The sequence below is a fragment of the Carassius auratus genome, chromosome 22, assembly GCF_003368295.1.
Source record: "Carassius auratus strain Wakin chromosome 22, ASM336829v1, whole genome shotgun sequence".
Taxonomy (NCBI): domain Eukaryota; kingdom Metazoa; phylum Chordata; class Actinopteri; order Cypriniformes; family Cyprinidae; genus Carassius; species Carassius auratus.
Genome location: NC_039264.1, coordinates 18,466,985 through 18,480,306, shown reverse-complemented (window position 1 = coordinate 18,480,306; position 13,322 = coordinate 18,466,985). Strand labels below are relative to the sequence as shown.

At 38.8% G+C, this 13,322-nt stretch overlaps 1 protein-coding gene and 1 long non-coding RNA gene across 5 annotated transcripts in view; one reads left to right on the top strand and one right to left on the bottom strand.

Moving 5' to 3' along the window:
* The window catches only part of LOC113039891 (DENN domain-containing protein 1B-like), a 99,313-nt gene extending 93,243 nt beyond the window's left edge, over positions 1-6,070 (bottom strand). The window contains exons 1-2 of one of the 4 annotated variants that reach the window (XM_026198044.1): positions 5,547-6,070; positions 4,812-4,876 (exon numbers count right to left, since the gene is read on the bottom strand). In XM_026198044.1, the coding sequence (XP_026053829.1) occupies positions 4,812-4,876; positions 5,547-5,563 (82 nt within the window). In that variant the 5' untranslated portion in view covers positions 5,564-6,070. Of the gene's footprint in view, positions 1-4,811; positions 4,877-4,978; positions 5,079-5,546 lie in introns of those variants that run through there. The other 3 variants (XM_026198046.1, XM_026198043.1, XM_026198045.1) reach the window with 3 other exon arrangements.
* A 1,162-nt stretch (positions 6,071-7,232) lies between these two features.
* On the top strand, positions 7,233-9,773 carry LOC113040669 (uncharacterized). The gene is made up of 3 exons (XR_003275276.1): positions 7,233-7,486; positions 8,906-8,981; positions 9,685-9,773. It is a non-coding gene; the product is annotated as an uncharacterized LOC113040669 (long non-coding RNA).
* The last annotated feature ends 3,549 nt before the right edge of the window (positions 9,774-13,322 follow it).

The window sequence follows — 13,322 nt, the reverse complement described above, 5'->3', positions numbered from 1 at the left end:
TCAAACAGGTTAATCAAGATCTTTAAAGGAAAAGCCAAAATTGCTACAGCTTCTTTCTTGGAAACCTTGTTTTTACATTACAATTAGAGATGTTTACACAAACAAGTTTGATCAGATCTATTGCTCATAACACTGATGATGATGATTCACAAATTATACAGTTCTGCGTAATTCTGTGAAATTCTGGAATCCTCATTTTTACTCACCGTCATGTTGTTCCAGTTCCTGTGTGAGTTTGTTTCTTCTGCTGAGCACAAAATGTTGGTAACCAAACTGTTGACTAAAGCCCCTGACTTCCATGGCATGGCAAAAACTAGAAGACAACTGTTCGGTTACCAACATTTTTCAAAATATCTTCTTTTGTGCTCAACAGAAGAAACAAGCTCATACAGGTTGAGAACAGCATGAGAACTCATGACTGAATGTTCATTTTTGGGTGAACCATCCCGAAAAGGTGCCATCACATTAGTTAAATTTTGGCAAATTTTACAGGCAAAAATAGTGGATTGTCAATTTTTGATAGCGTAGCAATGTATTTATGAATCACAGCTCACACAAACACATATACACACAAATCACTTTCAAACCAAGTAGCTTTCTGTTAGTTAATTTGAACTTACATTAATGTGAAATCTGAAAATGTAGTTCTTCTGTGAAATTCCTGATCAGGTTCATGACACTAATACTTTAAAGCAGTAAAATATACAGCACCTTTACTTTTTTAAAGTTGAATTTAAGAATCCCTTATAAATAGTATTTTGTATTTTGACAAGAGAGTAATCACCTAATAATGTGCACCCTAGCATCCCATCTGCGAGCAAGAATCACTAACATTTTCAACACTTTATTTAAATGTAACAAATGGGAAAAAAAAAAGACCAAACTAGTCTTTAACACCAATGAAATACACGTGGCCTGTGTTGAAGAGAAATAAAGCTGTTGGTCATCGGTGGAAAGTCACTTGGCTAATTGCAGCACAAGTGTAGTTGTAAATTTCAGGTCTATTATTTTTTATTGCTTTATTACTCGGGTGCAATCTGGATGAAACGAGGAGGGAAGACAGGTAGCATCTGTCTCCACCTACTGCCTTGGCACAGTCAGCATCATCTGCTGGCTTTGGCACAGGGCATGAAAAACATCAATGCGGCTCACTAGTGCCAAGCACAAGCGTGGCAGTCATGCTTAATCCAATCTGGCAAAGCATTCATCTTCTAATGTTAGCTAAAATAAGTCACCTATGGCCTGTCAACCCCAGACCTGCGCTGGAGAAAGAAACAGTATCCTTCAAACAACTCTAGGTTCGAGATGCATGCTATTTTATTTATATGAGAGTTGTGCAAAGACACATATTTTCTAAATGAATTAGTCAGTTGGTTGCTCAACTGTCTTAAAGTATCCTGTATGTCATTCTTAAATTCACTTGACTCTACAAGTTTGGGCTAAGTAAGATTTTTTAAGAAACTAAAACTTATTAAGTATGCATTTTTTTAAAAGGTGACAGTATGCTTTCATATAAATGCTTTCCAAATCATCATATTAGAATGATTTCTGAAGGATCATGTGACACTGAAGACTGGAGTGGGTTGCATCACAGGAATAAATTACGGTAATGTAAATGGTAATAAAATTTCACATTATTACCAACACCATTTTTACTGTATTCATCCTCATCAAATAAATGCAGCTTTGGTGAGCAAAAGAGACTCCTTTCAAAAACCTAAAAGTTTTCCACCTCAAACTGTTAGACGATCTGTAACAGCTCACCTACAAACACATTGTTCATAGCAGGATGCTGAAAACGTGTGAGATGCAACACAGCGGTTAAGTGTATTGTTGCAGTAGTGGTGCTTTAAAGGGAAGCTGAATTTGAAGACACAAAGGTTTCACTGTACACACTGTATAGTTGTCTAACGAATGTATAATGTCAAACTTTTGAGACTATTTTTTTCCAGCCTTTAAAAAAGCTCCCCATAAAGGTAGCGAGACAACGTGATGTTGTGAAACTGATATGCATCACTACTAGAAAAAAGCATTCAAGAGTAAACTTGTGTGGACGGAGAGGGAAATGAAAGATGACACAAAAACAGAAGGTGGTTTCCTCTAACTGGTATCTAGTAATAACCTGACCAACACTAGCTGAACACCAAAAAAAGACCCTACCACTTTTATTGGTCGCTGAGCTCATACCACAAGGTCATGAGTTAGATTCCGACAAAGTGATAAAATGAAATGTAATGCAACTGAAATGTAGATGTAGGTCCAGTTGATTTGTCTGACTTCACTTTACCGCTAGAGAAACTGAGCTGATCAAATATCAAATTAGGCTAAGTGACATATGAGGTGAGTACAGAGGCAGAATGTCTGATGAGACACAACGAATGCCCTTGAACGCTTCATTTTACCACAACAGCTCTAGAATCACCCAATTTGGCTACAGAAATATGCAACCCAAGATCCCTCATGATTGAACAGCATGAAACTCAAGAACTGGGCAGAGAGCAGTTAGTCACATGCTTCACTTGGAAACAGGAAAAGATCTGATATTGTGTAAACCACAACATTCAATTTGCGACAAGATATTGTCTGTGGCTAAGAACCTATTTGTTATCTCAGGTTGGAGTTGGTTCCTGTCCTTCACCCAACTTCTGTTTGACCCTAAAGCCTCTTAACATTTGTTCGGTGTTTAAAATATATTCCCTGTGTTCCCAGTCATGAATGACCGGCCTTTTAAAAATATATACTGTATGACTCGCATTATGCTATTTTATCACTAAATCTTTCAACTAGCACAGGTTGAATTTCTTTTTGTAACGGACTGATCCTTTGCTTCGAGCTGAGATTATGCACCTTAAATTTTGAGTTAAAAATAACATTATTTGTGGATGATTTTTTCCATATTTAATCAAAAACTGAGATGCATAAGCTCTAGGGGTCGACCGATTATCGGCACCGATATTTAGCATGTTTAAGTTTATCATTATCGGTCATTTTCAAAACCAATTTGCCGATAAAATAATTTAAAACCATTTAAAGAAAGCTTATTTTGACATCATTTTTCATTTTTACACCAGACGTATATATCGGTTTAAAAAAGGGGATGGACAATAATTCAATATCAATACAGACTATAAATAAATTCATTTTCAGAAGTTTACAGGTACAGATATCTGTTGTTGGTGTTCTTGCAGGTGTTCAATGCCTCTTGTAGTATCGGAATTATATTGTATCAACAGAATTAAGAAATATATTGTGATACACATTTTGGTCATATCGTCCAGCCCTAGTTCAAAATATCGGTCTACCTGATCTGTAAAAATCAGTATCATTCCTGAAAAACACATAACGGTCAACCCCCAATGAGCTCAGCTCAATGAGGCCTATGATCAGTCAGTTCCAAAAAGAAATGATGTGATAATTTAAATTTGGTAAAATGTTTGAATCCAGGATTTTGTAATAATAATAATAAAAAATAATAATAATAAAAAAAAAAAAAAAAAAAAAAAATATATATATATATATATATATATAAAGTTAAGAAGTTGTAATACCCTGTCTGAGCAAAGTCAGTTGGCTTTAGTCCAATGCAATAACAAAAAGAAAATCCCATTTGGGTCAGAATGATGGGAACACAACATTAAAATGACGCTGTAATCCTGAGAGTCGGGGTCAGGAAATGAGACGATCGCCATCGTGTGATGACGAGGGAAGTGGGTTATAGCTCATTTCATCTTTCACGTCAGCGGCTGGACCGGGAATATTTTCCTTTTTCGGTCAGAGCAACAGCTGCTTCTGTGAACCACCTGCTCCGCACCTCCTCAGTGTCATACAGAAAGAATAATGGTAGTTTCAGGGTTAGGAACAAAAATTGGTGATATTGGATACGCTGAACTTATAACAAGCACTTTTTCATATCCATTTACCACTTATTGAATCAAAACATGGGAATGTTTCTTTCATAATGGTCTCACTTCACAGCACAGCACAGCAGACGTTACTTGCTCCGTTAAAGCTGCGTGGTTTCTATTCAACCTTGCAGAGCTCAAAGCATACGAAGAGATTGACAAACCGAGATCGATATCGCTGCCTGCTGCCTAGCCTACTTCTTACACCAAATACATCTGCAGGTTTTTCTAAAAGGTAAATGCAAACGGTGCGAGAGATTATCTAAAATGGAAAGGCACCCAGGCCAGCCCATCAGAAGATCTGAACTTCAGATCTGGCCACCCTGCCAATCTACAGCAATCATTTCCTTCCTGTGAATCCCCTAGACGTGAAAAACACCTCATTTACTCATCCAATTCAAGCACAGAAAACAGCTAAGCATATCAGCCCAAAACTAGAGTTACACATACAAAAGCGGTCAAGGTTTCACAGTAAAGGCTTTTAGATGGTACAAAGTTAGAGATATTTATTATAATTGATTGGATTAAGACTTCTATGCTTTAAAATGTCAGTCAATTACAAAGATTTAAATGTTGACTTTACGATATTTTTCACTATTGATGACAAGTTTTATGTGACTTTTTAAATTTGCATATTCTCTTTTTTTGTGAATGTTCAGAAATGAAGAATTTAAGTTTATAAAATGGCAGAAACGGCCATGCATCTTTCTTAAACACAAACACCACATATTACTTAAAAGCCATGGAATACGAGCAGAGTTCATGCCAATTCAAAGCGTACTGACAGCAAGGAAGATAAAGTTAGTGACTAAGAGAGAGGGATCTCTAACATACCAGTTTCTGAATTTTGAATCAAATTATGCAAACACTCAAACAAAGCACATAACAAATGGAGAAATGAAGGCTCACCTTCATTTTCAGATGCTGGACAGGCAACCTGAAGGGCCAACTCAAAAGTTCTCGCAGGATTCTCGCTGAAAGAGGAAATACAAGTCAAACTCACTCACTTGGCAACTTAAAAACAACTATTTGGGACTGTTCAAGCAGCACTCAACGAACATTTTGTCATTATTTACCCTCTCGTGTTCTTCCAAACCTTCATTCTTTTGTTAAAAACAGAAAACAAGATGTGACTTCTTCAGTCTCCATTCACTCTCATTGCATATTTCCCATACAACAAAAGTGAATGGTGACTAAGAAAAAGTTAACGTTAAATACGTTTGAAAGTAAACGTTACCGCGTTGAAAGCTCGACTTGTCATTAAACAGTAATGTATGTAATTAGTATGCTCCTGAGAATCCATGATATATTCTTTCAGTGTGCTATATCAAGTAGCAAATTACTAAAAGCTAATAGTGAGAGATGTTTATTTCAAAATGAAATATGTACAGCTGTCAACTTTAAATGGCTGTAGAGAGGAATGCGGCTAGGCTAGTTAGCATGTCTGAAGTAAACAGCCAACCGGTCAGCTGGACCTGTCAACTCCTCTCATTAGCTAAATCAAGCTAATTTAACTAAGGTATTTACACTATCCGCTATCTCCATTTCAACCACACGAGACACTTTTATTACGGAGAGTGATAACGCGTAGCGCGAGAAACCGGAGGAATTAATGTGTGAAGGTAAACAAGTGTGTGCACTTACTTTATCCTGCTGTCCATGGCTAAAGCATCGCGTCAGCAGCTGCTCGCGCCGACGGCGGGGAAATAAATAAAAACACCGTCGCAAGCTGCCTGCGAACCTTCTAGTTTCGCGGCTACCTGACGGAGAGTCGCGGATACTGCTGCATTTCTCTATCTGTCGGCGACGCTTCCTGGACGCGTTGCTTCTGCTGCTGCTGCTGCTGACCGTTTCGGTTCCCCTGTGTGTGATGTGATCCTGCGATTAAACACCAGGAAGCACCTGGGTGGCGCGAGCGCGCGTATTTCAGCAAGATAGTAAAGAAATTCAAATGCCGTCATTACTGACTCGCCCCCTTGTTGTTCGAAACCTGTATGAGTTTCTTTCTGCTTTGAAATACGGAATAAGATGACAGGCAAGAAGTCCCAGTCCTAGTCTCCATTTACTTTCATTGAATGGCGTAAGATTCAATGGGAGTGAATGGTGACTGATATTCTCAATCAATCTAAAGTCTCTGTGTGTGTGAAACCATAGAGTGTGAAACATGCATGCATGCACAGGCATGTCTGGCCCTTCATGCTTTACAGATATAGATACTTATATTTATTTGTTTTAGTACACCGCCAAATATTTCTGGAGAATGGACACATCTATAGGGTTTTAAAAATATGTTTGTTAAAAAAAAAAAAAAAGGCCTGTTTAGAAGATAAACACTTACCTTTCTGGTAAGGCAAAGGAAGTGTAATTTCACACCGCCCACTTGTTTAAAAATAGCTGTATTTCTTATGGGTCAGCCTAGTCAGTAAGACCTGTCGCAGTATGCAGGCATGTGTTTGTGTTTGCCTGTCAGTTTCCTGCGGAAAAATACTACAAGAGTTGTGTGAATGTGGTTAACGAAGGGAACTCTCGGTACTTTACATGTCACTGGTTTGTCATTTCAAAATGAAATTAACCTGTTATTGTTTAGCAGATGCTGTAATTTCTTTTTTCTTAATACATTGTTAATCCTCTTCAGTAACTTGCATGTGAGTCATTTATTACATTCTACACTAAGGATTTGAATATGCTAGTCTGTATAGTTAATATGCACAGGTGAGAGTCAACTATAATAAAGGCAAATTAACTATAATTGCCTAAACTATGTTGTAAGAACAAAGATTTATATATATATATATATATATATATATATATATATATATATATACATTTCAGGTCAGTGCATGTTGTCATGTGTTTCAAATGTCACATATATAATTTATATAATATTTCATTTAATTAATTACCATTCATTTTATTTATACAATTATTAATTACAACATCTGTTGTTCAAAACAATGGTATGGCTTATATGTTACCTTTATATTTACTGTGTGTGTGTGTGTGTGTGTGTGTGTGTGTGTGTGTGTATATATATATATATATATATATATATATATATATACTGTATATTTCATTTAATGATTGTTTATTTTATTTAACATTTAATTTTATTAAACAAGGTTATAATAGACTGATTTGATATGTTATCACAAGATCAATGTGTGTTCAATGAATAGTATTTTGGTAAATGTATAGTTGCAGTGGAAATTTTCGATACAAAAGCTTAATAATTTAAGCATAATAAAAAAAAGAGTGAAAAAAAATCATGCTTGGAAATATTCGTTGTAGCCAAAAACGTGCCAACCCCCTCCCCTTACTGCAATTCTACAGTGCAACAGAGGGGCGCTTACATGCATCTTGTACATGGCACAGAACATGAACAGCACACGAGGAAGACAACAGCGGTGATTTTAACATTTATTGGTGACAGATGGCGAATATAGTTTTAAAAAAATAGCATTTTGTCCTGTAGGCAGTGGTTGTGACAACTGTCTCGTCTGTGTACTGTCAGAAGTATTCAAGGAACGTCGTGACAGGACATAGTTTCACTTTTTAAGCATGAGATTTTCTGCTGCTTGGTTCAGGTAGACTTTTAATATTAACACGTTTTAAACACAACTAACTAATGTAATAATAATGTCAAATGAGGTGTACGATATGAGAGCGCCACGTTCACATTGCACTGTACGCGAGAGCGAATTAATTTCGAATTATCATAATAAAACAACCGTCACGCGTGCAGGTTATCAGACTGATTTCACACCTGGCGGGTTTCACCCCTAGAGGTGGTCTCGGCTCGATTGAAAACTAATTCTAGAGCGGTTCAGTTGTAGTGGGAAAGCAATTCGATCCAATGAACCAGGTTATATCACAATGTATAATGGGTAATTACCAAGCGGCAACCTCCTGCTTTCTCGTGAAGCCAACACCGAAGAAGTGGCTTTAATCTATAATTCGTCGACTGGCTGCAAAAGGGAGACGATCTTTTGGACTCCCCATGTTGAAATGGCCAATTTTACAGAAAAAAAAAAAACCTTTACAGCCTGGTTCAAATGACAACTGTGAGGGGGATTATTATTATAATTTTTTTACTCATCTGTTTAAATGATATTAAGCCTTAAAATTCTGCATAAGTAAGGGCGTGACCACTTGAGTGACAGGTGGATTGCCCATTTTCGATTATCAGGGCGTGACACGCTGTGACGCGCAGCCAAGATGGCGACGGCCACATCTGCCCACTTTTGAGCTTCTAGAACGCTCTTCCAAAATCTTCGGATGACGTCATATGTCCATGTTTTTATACAGTCTATGGTAATTATGTAAGTTCTGTCAAAAAGCATTAGCTTTGTCGTTTTTCTAATAGGCCTACCTCAAACTTAACCTGTGAATTTACTGTGGATGAGCAAGTCTTCGCCATTCAAAATCAAAGCAAACTTTTTCATTTTATAACGCCATTTTATTGCTTTCCTTCATAGTAGGTGCATTTTTAAAAACTGGTCAAAGTTCCACGTTTATTTTCCGGGAAACTACTCAGTTCGCATTCATCTGTCTGGATAGAATGACAACAGCTTTGTGGGTTTATTTGGTCGGGGGAGGGGGGGGGGGGGGGTTGTTGATCAACTGCCGGATGAAGGTGAGCTAAGTAGACATTCACAGGTTCATTTTGAGGTATTAGCAAAACAACAAAGCAAATGCTTTTTGACGGAACTTACGCAGTTATCATAGACTGTATAAAAATATGGAGGTAGTGTCCATGACATCATCTGTAGATTTTTTCAATAGAATTGATTTTTTTTTTTTTGTAGCTGTCTTAATATTTATTCATAAATTTGAGCAGTAGTGCAGGATTCATCAGGAAAATGAAACTTTGACCAATGCGAGAACTCACGCGTGACTTGTATTAACAAATTTGGTCCGTTTAGAAACTTTGCCATGTGAAATCGAACGGCACCAAGATTAAAAAGCAACATTGTAATCATTTTAATCCCTGTTTCGGGACAAAGCAATCGATCTACAAGTGTGAAAGCACCCTCAGATGAAGACAGATTAATACATGAACTCCATATGGAAGCGTGCAAGGTAAGAGCAAAATCAAACGCTTATAAACTACAGGTCTAACAACTGTTATCACAATTAAAAATACTCAGTGACCTATGTGAGAAAACTTAAACAACATAGATGGTTTAGTACGATTAGGCATTATCATGGAATTACACTTGTAAGGACATTTTTAAATTCTTAGGTAACTAAAAAGAGCACACTAGACCTCTTCCTTGCAGACTAGTCTGGCTACTTATGTATATGGAAGACTGGGTCATTTTTGAAAGTTCCTTTTGGCTGTCAGGAGCAATGTAGTTTGATGGCCGAGGGAAAGTTATGGAAGACCCGTAGAGTTGGAGGATGCACAGACAGTGTCAGCTTCACTATGGAGCCAAAGGATGGCATCTGAAATGGCATGCCACAAAAAGTGCCTCGGGCCCTTTTGGCGTCGAAGGCTGTCATAAATGAAGCCGGCGCTCTCTGAGGCAGAGTCAGGAATGATGCTTAAGAAACACGTATGTATTGTGTTTCCACTGTATTTTCATTAATGCCAAAGACTTATTAAATTTCCAACTTTTAAAAAAACAATTGTCATTATAAAGTTTATGTATAAAGTTTATGTAACAGTAGACCGTAGAAGTTTGATATTTTACCCTGAAATATGTTCTTAAGGAACACTGATCCTTATGATATTTTAACATAAGAAAACACATGATCATTTCCGAATTGCATCTGTTCACAGAATCAGAAAAGAACATGCATTGAACCTATAACCAGCAACAGTGTGTTTACTGAGACATAGAAAAAGAGGAAAATGCTGTGGGATTGCCTGTAGACATGTAAGCTGAATATTTTTCTGCTGTATGTCTCTACAAGAGGGCTGAAAGCAAATGGCAGTCAGTATTGTATGTATTTTATAGTAAGCATTTTTTATTTAGAATAGATATAGTTTTTTTTTTTTTTTTATGGATTGCCTGATGCTGAGACAGGGGAGATCCATTCTGCAGTAGCTCGCAATACATAATAAAAGCAAACTGTCTACATTATACTGCTCTTTTTAACTTTACTGTACTCATATGTTAACTCTAAACTTCTTGTTTTTCTCGACAGTGTCCATATGGGCAAATTAATGTGGAGGATCCTGCTAAGAAGAAAATCTTCAACTCTTTGTTTTATGTATAGTAGTAAATGTTAAGATCGGCTGAACAACTCATTTTGTGTGCTCCCATATTGAATTTGGACTTCTTTTAATGCACATTCGTCTTACACTCTGTTTAAAATGATGAAATACGCTACACCAGATGTGCAACCCACACTCCAGGAAATGGTTTGAATCACATCTATCCACTGTGATTTGACTTACAGGAGTTGGTGTGCTCCTCTGTCAGATGAATTCCACAAGCGGGAATTTTCGCAGTGATGAATATTCATACGGTTACAGGCGATCTTAATTTCGACAGCTGTCAATTCAGACTACGTGCTTCCTCCCTGGTAAATGTACGACCAAGAAAACACCATGGGAATTGAAGTCTTCTCATAAATGTCTGTTGACATTAAATACAAAGGCTTAGAAGGCTTCATTTCATGTTTACAAAATGTGTAAAAAATATATATATATGTGTGTGTGTGTGTGTAAAGATTTCACAGAAGTATTTATTATTATTATTCTATGTAACTTAAACGAATCAAAAAAGACCTTTCTAAAAGTTCCCCTTGAATTGTTCCATGGTTATGCAAAAATTTATTTTGGTTTTGCTTCAACAGGTCTTGTACAATTGACATATGCTATATACAAGGTTGTTGTCAAGGCCTTGTGTACAAAGGTCCTTAATGAAATACACATTGAGCCACTTTCAGGGTGCAGGAGATTAAGCATAAAAAATGGTCCTGGGCCCTTTCAGCAATGAATGCATGTTTTTGAGGTTTTGTGTGCATGTTTGTGTATTTACACACAAATAATTGTTTAATTGCATATAAAGATTATTCATTCGAAGTACATCATATTCAAAGTATAACAAATTCAGTTGATGGTGTCTGCTTCCTTCTTGCCATTATATGCATCTTCATATTTCCCTGTCTGATTCATATCTCCCTCCCTGTGGCTAACTGAGATTGATACTCTGGTTTTCCATCCACAGGAACTTTGATTTCTGTGCATAAATGGTAAGTACACAGATCACATACAGATTTTTAGAAATCTCTTCATTTCTAATCATGTGCAGTCATTGTATTTGCATGATACTCTTTCTGTGGATGTGCAAAGCCAAGTAGGATTTTGCCCCAGGCACTGGCCATCCAACCTGTCATACAACATTGCAGGGCAGGAACAAGGAAATGGTCTCTGAATGCGGGAATGTGTGTGTAGCAGAGCCCTGTCCCAGCTTTGCCGACTGGCGCCGAGCACGATATCAGGCGGCGGGAGGGTCCCAAGGCGGGCACACATTTATCAGGAGCAAGGCCCTGTGAACGTTGACAAGGAGATTCATGATCTCAACAGTTCCAGGGAGGACAGGCAGGCGAGGGGCTTGTGGCATCGTCAGTCCGGATGAGAGGCAAATTTATTTGGATAAAACCTAAGATGAGGCAGCGGAGCGTACGGCAACAACATTTCCAGTGGAATGGCGAAGGTGTCACACTCATCAAGTACCTGGGCATGCCTGCCACGGGTCTGCTTGTTTTGCCTAGGGACTTGTCTGTCACATTAAAGTAGATGCATTGCCATTCAAGACCCTTCCCAGTCCTAGTGCCTGACCATGAAATAGGCCAACTTTCAAGTCTGCCTTATTCCTCTGCATCATATGACTTCAGAGATCGCATAGTGTTGTCGTTCTTTTTTCCCTTACTGTCCCTCCTTTCTCTGTTTCTCAGTATTTTGGTGACTGAGACGCAAATGCTACACAACGCTCAGTCCCTCAGAGCACAGACAGATTTCAAGAAAACTTGCTTTAGCAAACAACTCACAAGCCATGCGCTCGCTAGTCTTGTCATGCGCTGGGATCAGGTGTGGGAATCATAACAACTGAACAAGAAAACATGCAAGTGAGGAAAGGGAAAATGAGTCTAAAACCTCAAGGGACTACCTTGGAAAGAGAGGAAACTGGTTATGCTTGAGTAGCATCTCCATCCAGAAGATTCCTTTGGTATTGATACTGAGCATCTGGTGAGACCTGTTTATTTCCTCTGTCAGTTAATTGTGCATACAAGTCGGCCGAAGGTTACAGACTTTATGTAAAATCTGTGGTTTATTACATGAATCTTTCTGCCTATATTAGCCATCTTGTTGTTTATATTGTCTTTCTGTGCTTATCAAATTTACCTTTGTTTCAACAGGCCATTTAGGTCAGAAACACATAGGTTCTGGCTTCAATCACACTAAGCTCTCTCACCTGTAATTCCCTCTGAATTGAAACCCACCCAAGCTGCCATGGGGGCTACAGTTCCTGCATCTGCAGAGCTTTGGAGTCCGTCACCTGACCTTCAGCCAGAGCATATGCTACAGCAGAGTCCATGCACTGCCACTTTTCTAGAGGCATAGGGACAGTCTGTCTGGTCCAGCATCCAAACGTATCACTGGCCCAGGCAAACCATCCTTTCCAGCTCATGGGGACTGGGGGCAAACCCTTGCACCCTCAGCAGCATCACGGACTGCTGCTGTTCCCGCTATTCAAGTGCCCAGGCCAGGCAGAGGATGACACGCGTTGGCTGCAAGGAATGGTTGTCAGCCGAGTGATGGCTGGAAAATCAGTTTCAGCATCTGGGCTGTCCCTCTGAGTGTGTGTGGGTGTGTGGTCCATAACGCCGTTGTTGGCAGTGTTTGTGCGTGTGTTGAATCAGACTGTAGCCGAGCAGCCCGTCTGGTCATGCAACAGAGACAATGTCATTCGGCCTTGGGGCTGAAGCCTTACCAAAGTGGTCAGATGGACAACCAGCTTCCCTGTGGTTGCACCAGTGCTCCTGAAAAAGCTCACCACATCTGACTGACAGTCACAGGGCCAGATTCCTTTGGACAGGACTGTAAATAGCTGCACAAAACAGTAGGGCATCTCCCCAAGACCTATCCCAGTCTTCCGGCCAGACCGTCTGGCCATATCATGCCATATGTGGAACCATTCAGGCTGGATCAGGTGGTCAACTCATTCAATGAGAAACCTTAACTTTACCTAATGTGAAAGGGTAGGGAATGGTCTTGAGATCAGCCAGCGTGATCTCGGCAATGTGGTGTAGACACCTTCCATTCCCACTATAGATTGGTGTGCCAGTTGTCCTGATTGCCCAATGCAATTAAAACCACTGAAAAATACCATTATGTAGTGTGATGTGCTAAATGGTTTGTGCCAACAGGTAAGGGCAAATCTTTGTAGGAACTCTTTCTTTGCCGGC